The 18616-nt window shown below is 47.8% G+C and overlaps 1 protein-coding gene across 2 annotated transcripts in view; it reads right to left on the reverse strand.

The window, feature by feature from the left end:
• The window catches only part of bcar3 (BCAR3 adaptor protein, NSP family member), a 50629-nt gene that overhangs the window by 14070 nt on the left and 17943 nt on the right, over positions 1–18616 (reverse strand). For both annotated transcript variants that reach the window (XM_056277687.1, XM_056277686.1), the window contains exons 2-5: positions 7489–7617; positions 5157–5282; positions 2547–2663; positions 1231–1466 (exon numbers count right to left, since the gene is read on the reverse strand). In XM_056277687.1, the coding sequence (XP_056133662.1) occupies positions 1231–1466; positions 2547–2663; positions 5157–5282; positions 7489–7596 (587 nt within the window). In that variant the 5' untranslated portion in view covers positions 7597–7617. The remainder of the gene's footprint in view (positions 1–1230; positions 1467–2546; positions 2664–5156; positions 5283–7488; positions 7618–18616) is intronic.

Consider the following 18616-nt stretch of genomic DNA (forward strand, 5'->3'; position numbering starts at 1 on the left):
CTCGGTCCTCCTCGAGCTTTTGCACCCCTTGTTGACAGAGCTGCCGCCAGATGGCGCGTTGGGCGGCGGCGTCCTCCAGCTGGCTCGGGTTCAGGCCGCACTTGTTCATGATGGTCTTCAGTTGGTCTTCGTACCGTTTTTTCTGGCCCCCCTTTACGCAGTAAGCGCCCCTTCGGCATCCCGATGACGTAACCGAGCCAGCGAAGGTGGTGCTGGGTGACGGTCGCCTCCATGCTGATGCAGTTGGTCTAGCGGAGTATTTCAGTATGGGGCACTCGGTCACGCCAGGTTATCCTCAGGATGCATTGTAGGCATCTGATGTGGAAGGCCTCAAGCGTCCTGAGGTGGTGGCTGTACAGGGTCCACGCCTCACAGCTGTAGAGGAGAGTCGTGATGACAGCTGTCAAGTAGACAGATATTTTGGTGTGGAGGCTGAGGTCTTTGTTTTGGAAAACCCTTTTCCTAAGTCTGCCAAAAGAGGATGATGCTTGCTGGATCCGGTTTTGTGTCTCCCTGTCAATGCTGCAGTCGCTGTTATACACACTAAATGACACACCTCTGTCCCTCTCGGCTGCAAATGTATATACTCCATATCTTTATTTATGTTGGACATACGGAGCATGCAGAATATATACATTTTCTGCATGTTGAGATGTAAATGGTTTTAAGCCATGAGCCGCGAGGCGGCGTATCGAAGTGGACCGAGACAGGGAGCCAAAGTGTGTCTCTGTTTTCTAAGCAGCAGGTTTCAGCCCGCAGCTCACCATCCATGTGAAATATTCGACTTGTGGCGCTCTGATGCCAAAGCGGTGTCCCTGCTACTGTCTATGACGGGCGGCGTTTCTGCAAATTAGATAACGCGGCTAACAAACAACGCTGCTAATCTGTTGGAGGAAGCGGATACGACACAACTGGGCGGCGTTGGTGGCTATGACCAGGGTTAGGGTTCGGGTGCTGTGCATATAGATAGATAGATGACGGGGAAACAGACAGACGGATGGAAAGACAGACAGACAGTAGACTTGATGCATGCTAATTAAATCATGTATGCGATATAGTTAATGGAAGAGGGCATGCGTGTGTAGATGGATTCAAATGTGACAAAATGTCAGTGTCGAAAAAAGATTCAACACGCGGGATTAAATCTTTTGTGACGATGCCTTCAGATTTCCTTCCTGTGTGTGTGTGAGTGTGCACGTGCATGGACCGTTTGGAAGCTGACGAACCAACCTGAGCTGGTTCCCTCGGCCCGCGCCGTTGTCCTGTGTGTGTGTGTTGTCGTGCACGGCGTGCGCGTTGTCGTGCGAATGTCCGTTCGTGATGTTCAGGCTGAGCCGTTTCTGACTCCGCCTCTCCGGCAGTGTTAGTCCCGCCTCCTTGTGGCTGTTGGCCAACCCGTACTTCTCCTCCAGGCACCGCAGCGGCAACCCCCTGTTGATTGGCTGGAAGATAATGGCTCCGACCACCTGGAAAAGTCGAGCAGAAAGGAAAGGTGAAGGTGCGAGCCGACATGTTGGACGGAACGTGTTCTCCATCACGCGGTCTCTCGGTGACAAAATATTACTACATTTAAGAGAATACAATAATAGCTTGGCTTTGGACTAACATTGTTGTACGCTTTGCTCATTTATATTCATTTTTTTTGGGAGGGGGGGATTTCCCCTCCTTTTAGTCCCCAATTGTATCCGACCAATTACCCCGCTCTTCCGAGCCGTCCCGGTCGCTGCTCCACCCCCTCTGCTGAGCCGGGGAGGGCTGCAGACTACCACATGCCTCCTCCCATACATGTGGAGTCACCAGAAACTTCTTTTCACCTGACAGTGAGGAGTTTTGCCAGAGGGACGTAGTGTGTAGGAGGATCACACTATCCCCCCCCCCCCCCCCCCACCCAGAACAGGTGCCCCAACCGACCAGAGGAGGCGCTGCATACCCACATCCGGCTTCCCACCTGCAGACACGGCCCATTGTGTAAGGATGCTCGACCAAGCCGCAAGTAACACGGGGACTCGAACCGCCGATCCCCATGTTGGTAGGCGACTGAATAGGCCGCTACGCTATCCGGATGCCCCGCTCATTTATATTAATTGAATTGTTTTCAACCAATCAATCAAGTTGCATTTTATATGCAGATTGAAATGAGTGTAAACTCCTCTGATAAAGAGTATTGGCTAAATTCTTTCACTGTAAATGAAAGAAGAAGAGAGAAAGCTGTTTAAAAAGTTTGTTTTTTGTGAGTCATCCATACTTGTACTGTTAAGGTCTGATACCCTCGTCTTCCTCAAAACATAAGATGTGGGCAAGCGAGCTCTCTTACAGAGGGGTCAAACAGATCAGACGGGGACCTTCATGACTACCTGGTGGACGTGATTTTCCACCTGTATCTCTGTGTACCGGAAGACGGCTGTAGCTGTAAAACATCAACACACGAGCCGCTGCGGCGGCGGCGGCTGAGTCACACGTGCTCAGATCAGAGCAACATGTCACTGCTGGCTACCGAGTTTACAGCCGTGTCTTCTTGCCCCGTATCCGGGTCATGGAAAACCTACCTGAGAGACAGGTTTCCTGTTGCCGACGTAGTATCTTATGAGGGCGGGAACGCTGTCGAAGCCTTCCCTGTCCAGCCGATACTCGGCCCTCGAGTAGGCCTCGTTCAGAGTGACTACCTGAAAGGACGGCGAAGGGAGGATTTAGTTATTTTTACTAGCTTCTACTCAAACTATACAGTCAACGTGACACTTTACTTGATATGTAAAGACGGCGCTCACAAAAGTTAGAAATAATGACTCTAATACGTAAAACAAGTTTATCCTGATAACCATCTGGAGTTTCACACAATATCAACACACATCACGCCATCTGAAGCTCATCGTATTGAACTGCTTGGTACTGTAGGCCATAATATTAAACCGAAACTCGTTTTCAAATACTCGATCAAATGTTTCAGACCTCATTTTATAAAACACATTAAGGTTACAGATTATCATTAACGTAGACGATAAAATTGTGTGTCACGATATGACAATATCTGAATTCATCCCGATGTAACGCCACTGAATGACGACGAATATTGTAGCAGATTCGGGGGGCAGCTCGGGAACCGCCGCATCCGGGACGCGAACCCAGATTTCCCGCACCACGGCGGACAACGTTAACCAGTAGACTAAAGGGTCTGGTCTGACCCGTTAGCCAAGAGCTACCGAGCCTCTTCATCGGTGATCCTTACAATATGGAATTAATTCAAAATAAACCTCGGACAATGTTCATGCCACTGTAGAAGGTTTCTTTTCAAAGCTGTGTAACACAAAGGAAACCTGTTTGTTAGCACTTAAGTGCAACGTCTGGAATAGGCATACAGCAGGATACAGATGTGGCGACCCATGTGCGTTAAACGGTATTTGCTGGTAATTTGTTGGTTTCTGGATTAGACGGATGTGAATTGTTAATCTGCGTTGAATTTGGCTGGCAGGACATGACGCGATTATAAACCGAATTCTTGCCTCCGCTCTTGTTTGCAGCCACGTGATTCTGATGACGCGCGCGATTCGGATGGAGGGCAGGAAGTGAGAAGCAGAAAGGGCGAGGTGGAGCTGGTTTAGCCCGAACTGTGCTACTTCCAGTGGTTCTCAACCTTTTTGGGGTCCTGGACCCCCTGCGTATTTTTGATCTACCCTGAGGACCCCTCCACCTGATCTTGGGGGAGGGGGGTTGCAATTTGATAGAAAGAGTAGAAACTGCATTTTAAATTGCATTATAGCATTTATTCACTCTTTGGGGCAGAAATAAGAGCTTTCAGTTGTAACTTAGATATAGTTAACAAAACAGAATTCTTATGCAGTAACTTTTAACAATGCAAACGGGAGCGAGATCTCTTATTAAAATACAATAAATTACACTTGTGAAACAGATGTAATTAGAGAAAAAAGTCCTGTTACCCTTTATAGTTTAGGTAGATAAAGGTCTCGGTCACATCTGAGTAAAATAATCCTATTTCTATAAATGTCATAGGATCTTTTTTTTAAAAGATATTTTATTTTCACAGACCCCTTGCAATTACACCACGGACCACTAGGGGTCCGCGGACCCCGGTTGAGAAACACTGCTTTAGACGATGTTATGAGGGAAAGGTAGAAACAGGAAGTAAGATATGTTGGACATGATCCTTATGTTACGAAGAGGGGTGTTTTTGAGGAAGTGGTCACTGCAGAGCCCTAGAGAGAGAGAGAGAGGGAGTGACGTCACCTCCGTAGACGTCAACGGGCCAATTATTTAACAGCAATGGCGGACCACGGGAGCCCCGGATAGCTCCAAACAGCGCCACCCGGGGCTACGGGACTGCTATGGGGAAGGTGTGTTCCTCGCATTAATCAAAGGTTAATTTACAGGTAAGAAGCCACAGTTGACATTTTAATGGTGGCCATTTTACAAGGCACGTTTGAATCAAATTAACGATGTAATTTAAAGCGTGACAGCTCGTCAATTTCAAACCAAATAGTAGTTTTAATGTTCCTACACATGCGCATAGAATAGGTGTCACGTTGGAATATATCTATATCTCTGTATAAATGTAAAAATCTGAAAATATGGGTTAGTAGTTACCAGAAATGGCGGCTAAGCAGTTCATTTAAATGACCCGCCAAGCTTCGTTTGGAACCATTCGGCGGCTACACGAACCACGTGACCCTCTCGCGTTCTGACCGCTCAATGACGTAACGCCGTCTTTCTAGGGCTCTGGGTCAGTGCACACACGCGCGTCATCCGACTCCGCCCCTCCCGACCGCAGGCGGCGGGTCGCGAGACATTATTTCCGGCGTTTTCGGTCAATTTCTTGCACCACCCCCCCCCCCCCATGAACAACAACAACTCTTGGCCCTCAATAAAAACCCCTTGTGGATTCTCAGTTAATGGCGCCAAACATAGGCGTTGGGAAAGTTTGTGACAGTGCTTCCTGTGTAGAACACCACTTCCTGCCCTCCAGCTGTAGTTCGTGACGTCATATAAAACAGCAACGTCACTTCCGTGTGTTGATCGTGCAGCAGCCGTGGGGGGTGTCACATTGTCTCTTTCGATTCTTAAATTTGGGAACGGCTGATGTAAGGCATCACCCGTTACTCTAAAAGGCCGTCCCTCCTTGTGTTTTTGTGTTTGTGTTAGCCTACCTTCATGTTGATTTTAAAGTGCTGAGCGGCATTACGCCACTGGCAGGTCAGAACGTAACTTCCTGGGCTGGACAGCGAATCACGGATCAGGAAATCTCCATCCCGCTGCACCAAGTTCTCTGCGACCTGGGAAGGATGCGGGTTATCTCGTTGTATAGAAAAAGGACAAACACAGATGAACACACAGGCACTAACAGTGTTTACAGTGCTAACACGTCATGACGTCTGGTACTGGTACGCTAGCGTACGGTTAGCCGCCTTACAAGCTCAAACAGGCCTCCGGTCCCTGTGTGGCTCAAGGCTCCTCAAAAGCCCCCGTCCAAAGTGTGTTTTGCCACACAAAGCGGAGGTAGGTTCACATTTAACTGTGAGTATTTGATGCCCACTTTGAAAGTCATTACAGCACAAACCACAAGAGAAACTGCAAGACACGCTGATATTTGCTGCTCGGTCCGGTTGAAAGAAACAGGGGACCAGAAGTGTTTCAATATGGATACTCTCCTTCCCCCTCTTTACAATCTCTCTCTCTCTCTCTCTCTCTCTGTCTCCCCCCACCTCTCTCTCGCTCGCTCTCTCTGTCCCCCCCCCCTCTCTCTGTCTCCCCCCACCTCTCTCTCGCTCGCTCTCTTTGTCCCCCCCACCTCTCTCTGTCTCTCTCTCTCTGTCTCCCTCCACCTCTCTCTCTCTCTCTCGTTCTATCTCCCACCACCGCTCTCTCTCTGTCTCTCCCCACCTCTCTCTCTGTCTCCCCCCACCTCTCTCTCTCTCTCTCTGTCTCCCCCCTCTCTCTCTCTGTCTCCTCCCACCTCTCTCGTTCTATCTCCCACCACCGCTCTCTCTCTGTCTCCCCCCACCTCTCTCTCTCTCTGTCGCCTCCCACCTCTCTCTCGCTGTCTCCTCCCACCTCTCTCTCGCTCTGTCCCCCTATCTCCCACCACCGCTCTCTCTCTGTCTCTGCCCAACCTCTCTCTTCTCTCTCCCTGTCTCCCCCCCCACCTCTCTCTGTCTCTCTCTCTGTCTCCTCCCACCTCTCTCTCTGTCTCTGCCCAACCTCTCTCTTCTCTCTCCCTCTGTCTCCCCCCCACCTCTCTCTGTCTCTCTGTCTCCTCACACCTCTCTCTCTCTCGTTCTATCTCCCCCCCACCTCTCTCTCTGTCTCTGCCCAACCTCTCTCTTCTCTCTCCGTCTCCCCCCCACCTCTCTCTGTCTCTCTCTCTGTCTCCTCCCACCTCTCTCTCTGTCTCTGCCCAACCTCTCTCTTCTCTCTCCCTCTGTCTCCCCCCACCTGTCTCTCTGTCTCCCCCCCACCTCTCTCTGTCTCTCTGTCTCCTCCCACCTCTCTCTCTCTCGTTCTATCTCCCCCCACCTCTCTCTCTGTCTCTGCCCAACCTCACTCTTCTCTCTCTCTCTGTCTCCCCCCCACCGCTCTCTCTATCTGTCTCCCCCACCTCTCTCTGTCTCCCCCATCTCTCTCTGTCTCCCCCATCTCTCTCCGTCTCCTCCCACCTCTCTCTGTCTCTGCCCCACCTCTCTCTTCTCTCTCTCTGTGTCTCCCCCCCACCTCTCTCTCTCTGTCTCCTCCCACCTCTATCTCCCACCACTGCTCTCTCTCTGTCTCCCCCCACCTCTCTCTCTTGTCTCTGCCCAACCTCTCTTCTCTCTCTCTCTGTCTCCCCCCCACCTCTCTCTGTCTCCCCCACCCCACCCCCCCTCTCTCACACACACACACACAACAGTTGGACACTTTCGTTAAGGCACTGTTTGTTTAGCAAATAATGGTCATTTAGTTCAGCAGAGTACGGGGCCTATTAAAACTGATGATATCTCTGAGCTGAGCTTGATAAAGACTGGGCTGTCACATGGAGCATTCTCTCTCTGACGCACACACACACACACACACACACACGCACACACACACACACACACACAAACACACAGCACCAGGGCCTTCCTCGGTGACCTGCTGTTATGACCCTGGGTCTTGCTGGGGAGGCCCCTGGGGTTTCTGTGTCAGCACACTGATGAGTATGTGTACGACTGTGAATAGGCATGTAGTGTGCGTGTATGTGTGTTTTATTGTTGTTTGGAATGGGTATTTGGTTTATACTGGTGTGTGCGTGTGCGTGTGTGTGTGTGTGTGTGTGTGCGTGTGTGTGCGTGTGCATGCACCTGTGTGTGTGTGGTCTACCCGTCTAGTAACAGTCGATCTGGTTCTACCTGTTTCTAATCAGCCTGTTAATAGGTGGGACACATGACTCAGATGTTTGTACGTTTGTGTGTGTATTTACACTGTATGTTTGTGTGTGTGTGTGTATATTTTGAGGTGTGTTACCTGTCTAGGTATAGCTCCGTGGTACCACGCGTGGCTCTGTGGTTCCTCGCAGTTCATCTTGAGCTCTTCCTCCAGCTCCCTGCGAAGTTTCTCAGAGGGACAGTCCATGATGTACTGGTCCCTGGAGAACTGGATAGAACACACACACACACACACACACACACACACACACACACACACACACACACACACACACACACACGTGTGTGTGCATGCCAGAAAATCGCAGTGTTAGTGCCAGGGAACATCGTTAACGTTGACAAATCAGTCTCCCACATGTCTGTGAATGTTCTCATTCAGCCAGGTCGTGGTTATCCAAAGGAGTTGAATCAAGTGCATCTGGACTTGGCATATATCCGTGAAGACGTTTCTGCCTTTCTGACTAGACCTAGTCAGAAGGGCACGAACTGAGGAAGCCTCTTGGATGAGAGGCGAAACGTCTTCACGGATATATACCAAGTCCAGTTGCACTTGATTCAACTCCTTTGGACAGCCTCCCACATGTACCGTAGATTATGAGTTGAGTTTATGCCAATATATATTCTACTAGAAGCACCCCGCTACAATGTAGCGGTTTGGTTCTCCACCCGTCTAAATCTCCCTCCTCTTCATCCTGCCAGCTAACCGCCTTCCCCCTGCCCCTAAACCCCCCCACACTCCAACTCCCTCCCCCCAAATGCTCAGAATCATCTGAAATGCCGAGAAAAGTGGTTTTTAGCCATTTTTAGAAAATGCATATTTTGCATAATTATGCATAATCATTTTAATTATCTGCTATTTTTCTGGTCCTCTGGAACAATACCTACCACCTCCAAAAAAAGTTAGGATCATAAGTGCATTTTTGCAAAAATGCGTCTATTTTGCATAATGTCAAAACATTTCTAAGTCCCAGAAAAAACTTTTATATAGGTTAAAAAAATCAAAGATGCTCAGAATCATCTGAAATGGCGAGAAAAGTGGTTTTTAGCCATGTTTAGAAAATTCATATTTTGCATATTTACACATAATTATGCATAATTTTAATTTTCTGGGATGTTTCCCTTACTCTCTGAGACAATACCTACCACCTCCAAAAAGAATTAGGATCATAAGTGCTTTAGTTTTCGGTCCCGCTATCTACACTAACTAACACACACACACACACTAACACCACACACACACACATTACGAAAATATGGGAGTTGATACTTTTAATACATATTCGATACTTTTAATATCTATTCGATACTTTTAATATATATTCGATACTTTCTAGAGATGTAGCTGAGGCTGTGATCCCCAGGGACGATTAGCGCAACACAAAAAAGGAACTCGGGTTTCTGTGTCACCAGGTCCTACAGACACTGCAGAGGTACTAGATGTGAGTCTTAAATACTTGCATAGGATACTGAAGTGTTTTTACACACAAGATACACAGTCGCAGGAATACAGAGAGGAGGAGGAGGAGGAGGAGGGTATTATCTGGAGTGTGTGTTTGGGACGAGGCAAAAATACTTGGCGATGTTTTGTTTTCGGAGATAGTCCAGTGATTATGTCCCATGTAATCCTACATGCATCTCTATAATTTGTCATCGTTATTATTACAGTTGTGTAATGCTGCACCAGCAGTGTTGTATGACTCCAGAACGCAACGAAGCGACGGTAAAAAAAATGTGCCCAAAATATGCCAAGGTGTAAATTGCGCCATCTAATCAAGCCAGCACACGAGCAAACAAACACGAGTATGTGGAAATCAGTTCCTCTGTTCCGTCTACCCGGCAAGTCCGATGACTACTGCTGCTAGCAACCTCCGTGCTATAGCTAACACCTGACAGCACACACACACACTCAGCACCTGGACACACACCAAACACACACTAACTTACATGGCAACTGCTGGGTCTCTCCATAGCTCTCTCCTTCTCCCTGCCTCTTTCTGCCTCTCCTTCTTGCACACACATTCTCATAATGTCTTCCTTCTCTCTCTCCCTCTCCTGTGTCTTTCCCTCAGGTTGCTTTCCGTGGCGTCATCGTTGACCCCGCCCGGCTGCCGTGACCCGCCTCCCTGTACAAACCCTTACCTGACGCACGCACGCGAAAACAAACACTGGCGGGCTGTGATGCAAGCGCTCGGCTCACTCGCAGGAAACTCGCTGCCGGGGAGTGAGAACGGCACACCAGGTAACCGCCCGAGTCTGACCGGACTTTCGGAGGACAGTCCACGTCTCTCTCTCTCTCTGTGATGACCCCGACTGTCATTTAACGTCCGTTAGCAAAACAAACAAACCTACCAGCTCCCTCGCTCCGCAAGCGAGCAGAATGGCAGAAAGAGCCGAGCGACGGGACACCGCGCGAGAGACACACAACCGTGTCTGAATGTGTGGAAGTGAAGAGGCAACAGAGACGAGACGCACAAGATCTGGGCTGACCGACTCAAAACAACCCAAAAATAAACACACAGACAGACAGACAGGTAGATAGATAGATAGATAGATAGATAGATAGATAGATAGATAGAGAGAGAGTGAGAGAGAGAGCCATAGATAGATAGATAGATATAGAGAGAGCAATAGATAGAGAAAGAGAGAGCGAGCGACTGACAGACAGACAGACAGACAGATAGATAGAGATAGATACTCTCTCCTACCAGCTCCGTCTCTCTAAACTCATTTGAATTGACCTCTCTGCCCTCAGCCTCAATGTCACCACACACAACAGAAAGTCATCATATCCCATTACATCCTCAGAACAGAATAGAAAAAGAAAAGAAAAGAATAGAACAGGACAGAACAGAACAGAACAGAATAGGACAGAATAGACTAGGACAGGACAGAATAGGACAGAATAGACTAGGACAGAATAGACTAGGACAGGACAGAATAGGACAGGACAGAATAGGAAAGAATAGAACAGGACAGAACAGAATAGGACAGAACAGAATAGACTAGGACAGGACAGAATAGGACAGAACAGAATAGGACAGAATAGACTAGGACAGAATAGACTAGGACAGGACAGAATAGGACAGGACAGAATAGGACAGGACAGAATAGGACAGGACAGAATAGACTAGGACAGGACAGAACAGGACAGGACAGAATAGGACAGGACAGAATAGAATAGGACAGAATAGACTAGGACAGGACAGAACAGGACAGGACAGAATAGAATAGAATCAGTGTGCTCTAGCAGTCCCCATTCATTGCACTTGCTTGATCAGCATGTTATTAGCTTTAAACTAGAAACAGAGACAAAATATGACTGTTTGTTTCATTGTGTGTGTGTGTGTGTGTGTGTGTGTGAGAGAGAGAGAGAGATTGTTGCTGTTATTATAATCAGTGTTGTGTTGTTGTTTTACATGCTTTGGCAATATGTACACAAACGTATGTCATGCCAATAAAGCACATATCTAATTGAATTGAACTGAGAGAGAGAGAGAGAGAGAGACAGAGAGCGATACAATAGGACACTGTTTTTGACCTATCGTTCGGCTGTGTCCACAACGGTGACATGGGAAATATCGATTCTGCTGTGCCGCTCACTGCCGCCATCTCCGACCCACAGCCAGGAAGGGGTCGTACCGACTGTGCCGTCAGCACCGGGCGGGCAGGGTTCAGTTCAGCAGTCCTGCTGCACGGCCTGATCACTCTCACCGTACCGCCAACACATTTAGCAGCCCGTCCGGCAGTCTGGATCCTCACAGGGAGGGACATCGGGGTGCCCGTACGACAGCGGAGCCAGACTCTCTTCACTTGGGACCGTGCTGAGGCCGCGTGTCGGGAACGCACTGATCACGTGAGGGGGATTATTGACCCCAACTCAGCCGGGGCAAATGGAAACCTGACGGGAACGATCGAATGCTACTGTGAATCGGCACAGCGTGAGGAGAAAGTGGCCAACGCCGAGGCCACACTCGCGCGCACACACGGGTAGGAGAATCACTCGGAGACCCACATGCATGAATGTGTGTATAAATACACACAACACACGTCTGTTTGACTGCACATACGCTGGTGCGACGAGCGTATCTGTTTTTTTGTTTGTTCAGCAAACGATAAGTATGCTCCGACACATTCACATGCTCAGTTTAAGCACGTAACCACACACACACACACACACACTAACTAACCACATGCCTTCTTGTTTTAACCCAGCAGCTCTGCAGAGCCCACACCACAAACTGGTGAAAATGTTTGGAATGCTGCCACTGGACTGACTGTGAAGAGTAGGCAGGCAGACAGACCCACAAACAGACCGAAACCGTCAGTCAGGCAGACAGACCCACAAACAGACCGAAACCGTCAGTCAGGCAGACAGACAGGCAGGCACTGACTGACATATACAGACAGACAGGCAAGCAGACAGACAGACTGACTGACATATACAGTCAGACAGACAGATAGACAGACAGATAGACAGGCAGGCACTGACTGACATATACAGACAGACAGGCAGGCAGACTGACTGACATATACAGTCAGACAGACAGCTAGACAGACAGATTGACATATACAGACAGACAGATAGACAGTCAGACAGACAGATAGACAGATTGACATATACAGACAGACAGATAGACAGTCAGACAGACAGACAGACAGACTGACATATACAGTCAGACAGATAGACAGATTGACATATACAGACAGACAGATAGACAGTCAGACAGACAGACTGACATATACAGTCAGACAGACAGACAGATACAGTCAGACAGACAGATTGACATATACAGATAGACTGATAGACAGATAGACAGATTGACATATACTGACAGACAGATATACAGTCAGACAGATAGACAGATTGACATATACAGACAGACAGATAGACAGACAGACAGACAGACAGACTGACATATACAGACAGACAGATACAGTCAGTCAGACAGACAGACACAGGAAGTTCTTTATCCATTAAGAACATATAGGAGCTATTGTGGCCCGGAGCAGTAAATCCACGATTATGCTGTTTTTTTTACTGGTCAGGTTTGTCTCAAACTCCCAGCCTGTACTCTGTCACCCATTATCTGTCATCATCTGCCATCTGCTTTTCCATGCATGGTTCTATCTATCACTCGATCCATATCCATCCAGCGGGCCAGCTAGCCACAGACCCCGCGCACCCAACCCTCCGTCCATCTAAGCGTCCACACACAAACACAAATGCATACACGGGTTATGATGACCAAGGCAGCCTACCAACACACTCACTGCGTGTGCCCTCCCCAAACACAGGGTTTGGTTGCACAATAACACGGGGCAACCCACAATGGCACAGCATGTGCTACTTTGAAATTATACTCGTTATTTCGACATGTAGAATTACTGCCGTTTGAGGTCTGTTTTGTTCTGTGCATGCCATGTACAGCACAGTATATACAGCTTTTTTTCCCTTTTCTCACCAACTGTACTTGGCCAATTACCCTATGTTCCGAGCCGTCCCAGTCGCTGCTCCACCCCCCACCCCGCCGATCCGGGGAGGGCTGCAGACTACCACATGCCTCCTCCCATACGTGTGGAGTCGCCAGCCGCTTCTTTTCACCTGACCGTGAGGAGTTTCACCAGGAGGAAGTAGCGCATGGGAGGATCACGCTATTCCCCCTCTCCCCTGAACAGGCGCCCCGACTGACCTGAGGGGGCGCTAGTGCAGCGACCAGGATACATACCCACGTCCGGCTTTCCACCCGCAGACACGGCCGGTTGTGCCTGTAGGGACGCCCGACCAAGTCTGAGGTAATGTAGGGATTCGAACCGGCGATCCCCGTGTTGGTAGGCAACGGAATACAATGCTATGCTACCCGGACGCCCCAGTATATACATCTGTAGGAGTCAAACACACATCTTAATTTAAATAAAACTGCAGTGAAAATGGTCCTACCTAAACCAACGGCTTTCTTCTGGCCTTCTTTGAAGGGAAGTTGTTGATGAAGTCAACAAAGTCCAATTCCTGGACGAGTTCCGATTCAACTCCCGGACGAGATCCGATTCAGCTCTCGGAAGAGTTCCGATTCAACTCCCAGAAGAGTTCCGATTCAACTCCCGGACGAGATCCGATTCAGCTCTCGGAAGAGTTCCGATTCAACTCCCGGACGAGATCCGATTCAGCTCTCGGAAGAGTTCCGATTCAACTCCCGGACGAGATCCGATTCAGCTCTCGGAAGAGTTCCGATTCAACTCCCGGACGAGATCCGATTCAGTGGCCACGAGTGACGTCTCTGTGTCATAGAGACTATTTGTTGCACCAAACCGGCATCTTCAGCTTCTTTTTCTATTTTGACTTTATGCTTTGCCGACCCGCGTTGCTCCATGTTGACTGCGAAATTGACCTTTGACCTATAGCTTACGTCATTTTGACATTACGTGATTTAATTAGTTAATTTACAGAGCATTCAAACGATTTCCTACTACATTTTCAAAATCACATTTACGCCAATATTTAAAAAAAAATTACTTGACACACTAAAAAAACTAGATAATAATAAATCTTAAGGCAAAGGGTCCCCATTGGCTCCAGGGCCATCAGCATGTGCTCACTTTGCCCATGCGATGATCTGCCCACGCACAGGAGAGAGAAACTGCTGATCATCGCTGCTGCTGCTGATAATACATACAGCAGCTTGTCCTGCACAAGAGCTCTAAAGTGAATCTGCCCCATCAGTATTACTGCCTGACGTCAAGTTTACATCCTACAAGTCCAGATACTATGATCTGCTCCATCAGTATTACTGCCTGACGTCAAGTTTACACCCTACAAGTCCAGATACTATGATCTGCCCCATCAGTATTACTGCCTGATGTCAAGTTTACATCCTACAAGTCCAGATACTATGATCTGCCCGATTAGTATACTGCCTGACGTCAAGTTTACATCCTACAAGTCCAGATACTATGATCTGCCCCATTAGTATTACTGCCTGATGTCAAGTTTACATCCTACAAGTCCAGATACTATGATCTGCCCCATCAGTATTACTGCCTGATGTCAAGTTTACATCTTACAAGTCCAGATACTATGATCTGCCCCATCAGTATTACTACCTGACGTCAAGTTTACATCCTACAAGTCCAGATACTATGATCTGCCCCATCATTATTACTACCTGACGTCAAGTTTACATCCTACAAGTCCAGATACTATGATCTGCCCCATCAGTATTACTGCCTGATGTCAAGTTTACATCCTACAAGTCCAGATACTATGATCTGCCCCATCAGTATTACTGCCTGATGTCAAGTTTACATCCTACAAGTCCAGATACTATGATCTGCCCCATCAGTATTACTGCCTGATGTCAAGTTTACATCCTACAAGTCCAGATACTATGATCTGCCCCATTAGTATACTGCCTGATGTCAAGTTTACATCCTACAAGTCCAGATACTATGATCTGCTTCTCGTCGGTGTTTATGCTGACAATCTAATGCTTATCAAGTGCATCTATTCGGAATAAGAATAATTCAATACTATACACGGGGCCTTGATCACAAATGAGGAAAAGCAACACCTAATTCTGCAGAGGAACCGACATCACAGTCATGTGATCAAATACGTGACGGTCGACAGACGCCAAGTGATAACCTTCAGGTACATGACGTATTTTACCAACTGGTTGTGAAGCACTTTTAGAAATGACCTGTATCCGATCCCTGTCTGCAGTAATCGAAGGCTACCGTCATACCTCCCAATCACATCCTCTCTTTCCTGGTACATCCATTAGGGAGATGGAGGGAGGAAGCTATGTTTAAAAAGGAGAGATGAACGGGGAGACGAAAGGAGAAAAGGGGAAGGTTGGGACTTGGAGAGGAATGGCCGGACGACATACGCCACGATGACGGAGAGAGATGGAGGTGAAGAGCAGCGAGGAGAGGATGGAGTGGAGGGATGGAAAAAGGAGTGAGAGGCGAGAGGAAAGGGAGGCGAGGGATGAAGGTGAAAGGAGGAGGGGGGGAGAGATAGAGGGGCAGTGGGTTTTATGGGCCGATCTGTCATTAAACCCTGCACTGTGGTGTCATCCTCGGAGTGCACCGCCTACCCACTCATTTACCCCAACCGCCATAAAACCTGTGTGTGTGTGTGTGTGTGTGTGTGTGTGTGTGTGTGTGTGTGAGAGTAGTAACACATCACCTGTGTAGCCTATCTTTAAAACAAGCTGCCTCATCTCTCCCTCCTCCCCCTCCACTTCTCATCTCTTCTCTCCTCTAGACACTTAAAGATGCTCGGGTCCTCACGTCGTGGACACGAGTCGTGAAGGTGAAACATCTTCTGAAGTTCATATTCCTATTTCCCTTTAGGGGGGACGTTTCCCCTGACACTGAGGTTTTTCATCCCGTGTTTGATGTAAATTCGCGTAATGATATTAAGATATTAACCATGATGACGATGATGATGGTATTGAAATTTTCAATGATGAAAAATGCGAGGGGCATCCGGGCGGCGTGGCGGTCTATTCCGTTGCCTACCAACACGGGGATTGCCGGTTCGAATCCCCGTGCTGCCTCCGGCTTGGTCGGGCGTCCCTACAGACACAACTGGTCGTGTCTGCGGTTGGGAAGCCGGATGTGGGTACGTGTCCTGGTTGCTGCACTAGCGCCTCCTCTGGTCGGTCGGGGGAATAGCGTGATCCTCCCACGCAGTGAGAAACTCCTCACTGTCAGGTGAAAAGAAGCGGCTGGCGACTCCACCTGTATGGGAGGAGGCGTGTGGTAGTCTGCAGCCCTCCCTGGATCGGCAGAGGGGGCGGAGCAGCAACCGGGACGGCTCAGAGGAGTGGGGTAATTGGCCAGGTACAATTGGGGAGAAAAGGGGGGGGGGGTAATAATGATAATAATAATGAAAAATGATGTAATAACATAACAACAACTTCAGTGGCGGTAGCTGTGATGAAGCGGGTGCATCATGTTTGACATGTATAATGTTTTAACGGGCTCTACCAAGCTGCCTTGCTTCCTTCAAAGCAGCTACAAGGAGTTTTTGACTGATTATTGCTCCCAATTTGATTACGCTGCCTCTAGATGGCGACATAATCAAATCAGCCCGTCAGCGGGAAGGTTCCATATTTGCTATGTAGTGATTCATAAGAGATCCTCTCCCAGGACTTTTCCATGTTATTTACGCAGAGCCGGCCCAAGGCTTTATGGGGCCCTAAGCAGAATATGATTCCCCCCCCCACCCCCGGCCCACCCTTCTCTGCAGCAGACAGATAAACTCTTTTAGGTGACATACTGTCGCGATGTACTAGCTTACAGTTATAATGCACATGAACCTGACGCCAGCTCTGACATAGGCAACGGAAATCATTAAACCAGTAGCATTAATTTCTCAGTCTGTTTAACAACATGATATCAAAATATTTAGTTTTTGATTTTTGGTGATTACTACTGATATATCACACACACACACAAAAAATCTACTCATATATTTTCGGAATGTGTGTGTGTGTGTGTGTGTGTTAGTTAGTGTAGATAGCGGTACCGAAAACTAAAGCACTTATGATCCTAATTCTTTTTGGAGGTGGTAGGTATTGTCTCAGAGAGTAAGGGGAAAATCCCAGATCAGCATACCCAAGTATGCATAATTATGCATAAATATGCATTTTTCTAAAAATGGCTAAAAACCACTTTTCTCGGCATTTCGGATGATTCTGAGCATCTTTGATTTTTTTCACCTATATAAAAAAAAATTCTGGGACTTAGAAATGTTTTGGCATTATGCAAAATATATGCATTTTTGCAAAAATGCACTTATGATCCTAATTTTTTTGGGAGGTGGTAGGTATTGTTCCAGAGAGGACCAGAAAAATAGCAGAACATTACAATATAATTATAATAATTATGCATAATTACGCAAAATATGCGTTTTCTAAAAATGGCTAAAAACCACTTTTCTCGGCATTTCAGATGATTCTGAGCATTTGGGGGGAGGGAGTCGGAGTGGGGGGGGTTTAGGGGCAGGGGGAAGGCGGTTAGCTGGCAGGATGAAGAGGAGGGAGATTTAGACGGGTGGATAACCAAACCGCTACATTGTAGCGGGGTTCTTCTAGTAGTATATATATATTTATCAATCTGTCATATTTGACATTTCAAGCGCTCTTGGGGGCCCCCTGCTGGCGCGGGGGCCCTAAGCGACCGCTTAGTTCGCTCATGCCTTAGGCCGGCTCTGTATTTACTTCCATGACGGCCGTTGCTGACAGAAAGACATTACTCAGTATTAACTATCCGTGGAATTCTCAAAAGCCTCTAAATGGAGGGTGTGCCTTTATCTGCTAAATGAACATAAAGCCCAAACCTCTCAGCAGATGAGAACATGGGTAAAACTTTCCATCTGAAAATTGCCCAAAAATTATGCCATCTCAGTGGGGGAAAATACATTGTTATAACCTAGCTTGCCAATTTCCCATGACTTCAATAATATTTCCAGGACTTTTGATCAATATGATCATTTTTCAAGGTGTTTCCCATTCCTGGAAAACCAGTCTATACATTCCCAGTTTTCCAGGATGCGTGGGAACCCTGGCACGAGTTAACAGAGGGTGAACGTAGCGCTTCGCTACAAGCGGCTGCGTTGTTTCTTCTTTCGAACACTACAGCTTTCATCCACGGGGGGGCGCAAAGTCAACAAAAATCCAAAACTGCTGGCAGCAGCTTGCATCTTTGATATGGATGGTCCCAGTGCTGACTGTTTTAGTTCGCCTCTCGAGCAACTGACCCATAAATAGCTGTCTGTCACGTTTAGCTCCAGGAACATATCGTCTAACAAGCACACGCTAACTGTTTGAACCCTTGACACACACAACATTCCGGGGGTTAAGGCACATACCATTGTTTTTGAAATGCCACGGGTTCAGATCTGGTTCACAACGTCTGATGTCATCATCTCTCGCTCGTCCTCCTCCCCTAACCCCATCTACTGTCTACTTTCTACCAAAGAACTACAACATAATCTAATTGCACACAACGGAGCTGCCCGCCATAATGGGCTGCGTTCAAATGGATGTCAGTGGTGATTGGATTTTCCTTGACTAATCGGGGAATTCCTGGATTTCGTACATTTTCCATGAAAAACCACGTTGTCACCCCTTCAAACTTCCATTTCGTGTGGTTTTCCGCCCCCACTTAGAAAGCACGGCAGGAGGCCAGATCTGTATTGC

Source organism: Lampris incognitus, chromosome 3, assembly GCF_029633865.1.
Source record: "Lampris incognitus isolate fLamInc1 chromosome 3, fLamInc1.hap2, whole genome shotgun sequence".
Lineage (NCBI taxonomy): Eukaryota > Metazoa > Chordata > Actinopteri > Lampriformes > Lampridae > Lampris > Lampris incognitus.